Source organism: Parasteatoda tepidariorum, chromosome 7 (assembly GCF_043381705.1).
Source record: "Parasteatoda tepidariorum isolate YZ-2023 chromosome 7, CAS_Ptep_4.0, whole genome shotgun sequence".
NCBI lineage: Eukaryota > Metazoa > Arthropoda > Arachnida > Araneae > Theridiidae > Parasteatoda > Parasteatoda tepidariorum.
In genome coordinates, this window is record NC_092210.1 from 30,572,483 (window position 1) to 30,578,681 (window position 6,199).

Here is a 6,199-nt window from a genome sequence, read left to right on the forward strand (position 1 = left end):
ATATATATGTAGGGAGGGAGAGAATCCGTTGCACATTAAAACATAACACTCTATTGAAAACTAGGAGAGTTGAAGAAGATGGCAAATGCTTAGAAAATGCTGCTGCTGATTGTAAGAAAAAATATCCTCTGAAAGCAGCCACATTTGCTAGTTTGTTGAATATTCTGAAATGCCAACCAGGGACAGATCGACGCCCGAGTAAGTAATACAAATCTGCAGAAACGTTGAACAAAGATTAATACTGTGCAAAAAAGTATCGTTCAAATGTAATTGCTTTCTTTAGATGTCACTCCTATAAAGGGGTTTGCCTTTTTAGGAGGATTCCTATTTCTGATTTTGGGACCTTTCTTCTTTTTTTTTTTACCACTTTAATAAGATTTTGTTTCCCTCAGACTTTGTTTTTTGATTTCTTTGATTTTAGAAGAAGTTTCAAAAAAAGCTATACTTATACATTTTATAAAAGCTATTTAAAGTCTATTTAACATACTGTACGATTAACTAGTCAATATCCTAATTATTTAAGCTTTTTTCGTAGATGAAAACTCTTTTGTCGAGAAAGTTTGATAACGAAGATTTAACACAGTCTATTTGAAATTTGGCTACTGTTACTAAAAGTCTATGTGGAAAAGCAAAATTATATAATGATTGGATTATCTGAGAAAGTCGTGAATTGATTTTAATGAACTTTTTATTCAATTAGTAGAAAGAAAATGATTTTTTCTTCTTTTCTTTTAAATAAAAAAGAAAACTGTTATTGTTAGAATTGGACTTCTCTAATTGTTTCCAACGTTTACTAATTTTTGAATGTCAAACTTTTAAATTAACAATGTGGATTTTTGTGCGGGTGTGTGAAGAATCTTTATTTTGACGACTTTATTATTTCATTGAATCATTTTCAAAACTTTATTATTCTTAGGAGAATGCAAATTAACCGTTGAATTTGAGTCACAATGTTCTATATTAGTTACGCTCAATTTGGCTCCATAGGCTTAGTATTAGTGGCCTTAACAGTATTTGTATTGGGTTCCATTATCAATTGCACTGTGTTAAATGTCCTTAAATTTCTTATTTTTTTTCCATAGACTTAGCATTAGTGACATTAAAAATAAAGAATTATGTTCAAGATAAGCCGTTCAAGATAAACCTTTAGCGAATCTACTGGGTTAATTGCTCTCAAATTTCTTTTTTTTTTCCTTCTAAGACTTATCAATGATTCCCCTTCTATATTTCTTCTTATTGCTCTCTGAGTACCAAATTGTGCAAATTGAAATATGTCTCTTCACAAATTTTTTAAATTCTTATGAAATGCTAAATGATTGATTATACTTAAATCAAGTAATCAAACATTTTATTCCAAATACAGTGTATTTGAAAATAGTTCCATGTATAGAAAACCACGTATCACAGTTTGACAAATGTTTACCGGTTCAAGATCACAAACACATTGAAGATGGAGATTTAGAAATTTTATGCAAGTAAGTAGCAATCATTAGATATTCGTTTTTTATCTTATTTAGGTACAAGATTTTGGAAATTATACTTTCCTCATTCAAAGGGTAAGGTTTGTTGGCTGCAATGAGGAGTCATTTGAAAAACAGACATTTCAGATTAAGTGCTAATGATTTATTAAAATTAAAAGATGAAATAAAAAATTTGTACGTGTTTAACATTGTCTTTCTATAATTATTGTCTTTCACAAAAGCTATTTGTATATGCTCCTGCTCTGTTTCTTCAAATTATGTTTCGCGAATACTGCAGCGCCATTTATTGATGACATTTTGTACTAGTTTTTTCAAGGTTTTTCATTTTTCAATAAATTACAGACACATGAAGAGTTCTTGTTTATATTTAATACGAGTATAACACTTGACATGGTTTTACTGTACAGCCTTATGAGTTAAAAAATTTAATTTTAAAACTTTTGTTTTTAATATATTCAATTTTCCTTGCGTAATTGCTTAGTACAATCTCTTAGTACAATTGACCAAGCATTCTCATTGGATAGGTAACTCACATGGCGTGATCTTCATTTAACAAAAATATTAAGTAATATATTTAGCTGTCATATGCACAAAAGTAATAAAAGGTTTTTTTTAAAGTCTCAATAATCTCAATTTAATTGTATATCGTTCATACTTGTGCGTAATCTTAATTGTCTTTTTATTATTAATTTGCGAAAGTTATTATGACATTCAGTTAAGCAATTGAGGTGAAAGTTATTATGGTCTTCACTTTTAGCTACTGCCAAAAATATCACGTGATGCTAATGTAATGCATGAAGTTAATGTAATTCTGTAAATATATTTGTAAGGACAAATTAGATTAAAGTAGCAACCGTAAGATAACGCGAATTTCTGATATTCTTTTTCATAAAGTTATTGTAATGTCAATAGTAATCAGTAGTCAGTATTAAGTTTCAATAAATGTCGTAGCTTCTTATGATTCAGTTTTAGAAAGCCCACGTTATTGAAAATAAAATGCTTATTTCTCCACCAGTTCGGATAAAGTGATCATTCGTGCTCTTAAAAAAACACGGATTAAATTATGGTAATCAGTACAGGCACTCCGCGTAATCCTTTTTTACCGGAACATGTTATGGAACGAAAATCTGACACACCGAATATTTCACAGTAATAATTATCGTGAAATTATTAAAGCACCCTAATTAAATAAATATTACTGACAAAATTACGGTAGATTATATTTTACGGTAAAAATGAATTTTATAGATGACGCACCCAAAGTACTGTCATTTTATACCGTAATTTGATTCTCAATTTTTTACAGTGTGATCAATTTAAGGGTACAGGTAAGTATACAAACTACATTAAGAACAAATAACCTCAGTAAAGTAATTCAGTTCACTAACACAAATTCGGCCATTTTTCTGGGATTACGTAAGGCTATTATGTATATACAGATTTTGCTTCTGATTTTTTTTCTAGGGGACCGAAAATTTTTCTATGTACTGCTGATGCTAGCAGAAAAGTCTGTGGCAAAGATGGAGAATTGTTAGCTAAATCCATAGAAGATGATTTAAAAGATATATACAAAGATGTATGCAGTGGAGCTTATGCAATTGTCTTTAATGTATTGTTGATTACATGCTCTGTCATAATTGGATATTGCTTTTAAAAACCTTATGCTATTTACGGATGTTAAAAAAGTTTTTTCTTACCATTTGTATGCTGTTGTTTGAAATTTGCTTTCAGGATTGAAAAATTATATAACTTATATAACATGATGCTTTTAGAGTTAAAAATTTCCCAATTTCGCACTTTGATCAGCTTTTGTAATGTCTAACAATAATGTCTAACAACTCTAACAATAATGTAAATATAATAAAATAATAGAGTTGTACTAAAAAATAAAATAATAAAGTTTTATTTGTAATGGTAATTTTTATGTTTATGCTGAGAACAGTAAGCATCGTATCCCTTTAACAGGAACCTCTGTACTGTTCTCCAACACTATGGAAAATCTGAACCCTATATTCGTAGGGCCCGTTGTAAGATATTTTTTGCATCTACTAATTGTTTATGGAAGACAAGTCCTCCATCGTGCCTATATATATTACTAACGTCTTTTTCTTAACTGAATTAGACTTTTGCATAGCAACAACTTTTAAATTGAGATTTTTTTTTAATGCGAGCCACAAATGTTTAATTTTAGAAATTTTCTCGATAATGAATACAAAATGTATAGACATTAACAGTTGCAAAGCTATTAAGCGAAGAAAAATTTTAGAACGCTTTCGCTATCGTCAAATTAGTTTTGAGATTTTTCATCACACCTTCCTCATCTGCGATTCGACAAATTTCGATAGCGTTCTTCTTTCGTAGTTGCTAGAGGGTTAATTTCCTTTTATTTTCAGCTTTGAACAGACGACTTAATTCAGAGTATGCGACTATCAATGTTCAAATGCCTGCTTCTTTTAATTTTGAAACCAACTCAGAAGGCAAGGGAACTCCTGGATCAAGCAATGGGACAAACTAACCTTCATTGAGAGCTTCTTGATGAAACTAACCAGCATTTGCGTTACATGGATAAAAATTCCACAAAACCTCCCACGGTTAGTTCGACTGCAAAAGAATCCTAAGCCATGTTTTGTCTACCACTGATTATATTTCACGTTATCGCTGTGGTCCGTGTGAGCCGGGAGCCGAGTTTGTATCAATCATCCACATCATTGTGATGCAAACGTTCGATCCCTTGCTGTGACTTTCAACTGTCTTTATTTTTGACAATTTTTCTAAAGAGGATGGTGTTAAAAAGACGATACTGATTGAGCACGGTGTCGTGTATCAATTGACCTGTATATAAATAAACAAACGTTGTTTTTAGGTCCAAAAAAGAAAATAAAAGACCATGAAGAACCTAAAGAATAAAATTGAAAACTTAATGATAAAGTAATTGCTCAAAATTAAAATTGTTAAGTGGACAACATTAATAGAATTTGAAAGATTAATCCCATCTTGTCACACAAGAACCCAAATTGCTTTCGATTCGAATAAAATTACAAAATAAAATTTTAGAATAATTATGTATATTTACTTTACTTATTACCTTACTTATTTACTTTACTATTATCTTTATTTACTTTACTATTATCTTTATTTGCTTTACTATTATCTTTATTTGCTTTACTATTATCTTTATTTACTTATCCTGTCTTTAGGTTGATCTCTCACTTAAGTTTTACACTATACACTAAGTGAAGTGTCTTGTGGAGTAAAAACTTAATTAGCACTCTTAATTAGCACTATAATTACACAAACATAATCACTCTAGCATACGCTAAGTTTGTTTCAGTGAATTTAGGACTCTTGTCATTTTCGATCGCAGGTTGATGAGACCAAATTTTTTTTTTAGTGGGACATCGATCGACAGCAACAAAAAAATGTTAACTGAAGCTAGATCAGAATTGTAGGTTAGCTGCTGTTGTGCAGTTCCGTTGTGCTTCACCAGGAATTCTTGGAAGCTCAAAGGCGTGTAGCTGCGAAGGGTTGGCAAATGCAAAGAATGCAAAGATAGCGGAAGCAGCAGCCAGATAGCGGAAATGTCTTGACAAAACAACTCTCTTCGAATTTGCATATCCTCGCCTTCTTTGGTTTCGAAAAGGCCGAGATGTGCCATTCGCACTTTGGTATTTCGTCTCAGGGTCTTACTTAGATATCTAAATATCATCAACGTTTTTTTGTTATGTTTTGCGTAGAACGTGATCAATCAACGTTGATCAACCAAGGAAATATAGAAAGCTGAACAACATAAGTTGTCATTTCCTATTGTTTCGGAATAACTAAAATAGAAGTAGGAAATTTCTTCACATCTTACTACCGCTTTGTAGAGGAAAATGTTTATTACAAAAATGCATCCGGAGCAATTTTTATAATGCGAACAACATCATTTATATCTAAGATAAAAACAACTTCATGAAGGTTTCTTTTTTCATGAAAAATGAATTCCATTAGTTTTGATTTTGTTTTAGTCCTCTCTATAGGTGAGTATTATTACATAAATTTTGAAACTTTTTGTTGTTTAAATTAATCCTGTACTAATGCATTCATTGTTACTCAAAATGAGGGTCGCGTGTAAATTTCTGTAAAGTGGTGACTTGTTTTTGAATGCATATGTAACATTTTATAATGGGCAAAGATGTGATATGGACTAAAGATTCTTTATTAATTCACATGAAAAAAACACGTTGAACACGCTGAAAAAAAGGAGGCAAAACACAAATATTGTATACATAATAGTGGGCTACGCTCCTTGCTCGCTAACGCTCGGCAACCCCTGAAAATTGCTACACAATCTTATATGGTTAGCTTTGCAAATCAAGCTCACTTCTCTCGCTACTAACTTAGGTACATTGCAAATGCACAAAATTCTAAGAATTCCAAACAATCATTCAAATACATATAACAATTATTTTTTTTTTTTAAATTGCATCTTTTTAGTAATTACTAAGTCATTAAGATAAATTTGAATTCAAATAAATGACATGTAATTCGTTAAACCTATTAGAAATGAGATATAGTGTAATTCGTGATATAAATCAAAAATCGTCAAATAAATTCGTAATATATAAATTCGTGAAAAAAAGCGCTTTCGACAAAATACTAAGATAGAGATCTATCGACAAAAACTACTCACTTCTGCCTAGCTTAATAGTATGAGATTGCCGCAGCTGAATTGCTCT

The 6,199-nt window shown here is 30.8% G+C and overlaps 2 protein-coding genes across 4 annotated transcripts in view; both read left to right on the top strand.

The window, feature by feature from the left end:
* The window catches only part of LOC122268279 (uncharacterized), a 20,326-nt gene extending 16,927 nt beyond the window's left edge, over window positions 1-3,399 (top strand). For all 3 annotated transcript variants that reach the window (XM_071183236.1, XM_071183235.1, XM_043039962.2), the window contains 3 exons: window positions 65-198; window positions 1,364-1,475; window positions 2,946-3,399. Coding sequence is in view for 1 of the 3 variants with exons in the window: in XM_043039962.2 (XP_042895896.1) it covers window positions 65-198; window positions 1,364-1,475; window positions 2,946-3,135 (436 nt within the window). In the remaining 2 variants the exon portion in view is untranslated. The remainder of the gene's footprint in view (window positions 1-64; window positions 199-1,363; window positions 1,476-2,945) is intronic.
* Window positions 3,400-5,348: 1,949 nt separating this feature from the next.
* The window catches only part of LOC139425951 (uncharacterized), a gene marked incomplete in the record, with an annotated part of 9,542 nt that continues 8,691 nt past the window's right edge, over window positions 5,349-6,199 (top strand). Inside the window, 1 exon segment of the mRNA XM_071182892.1 lies at window positions 5,349-5,441.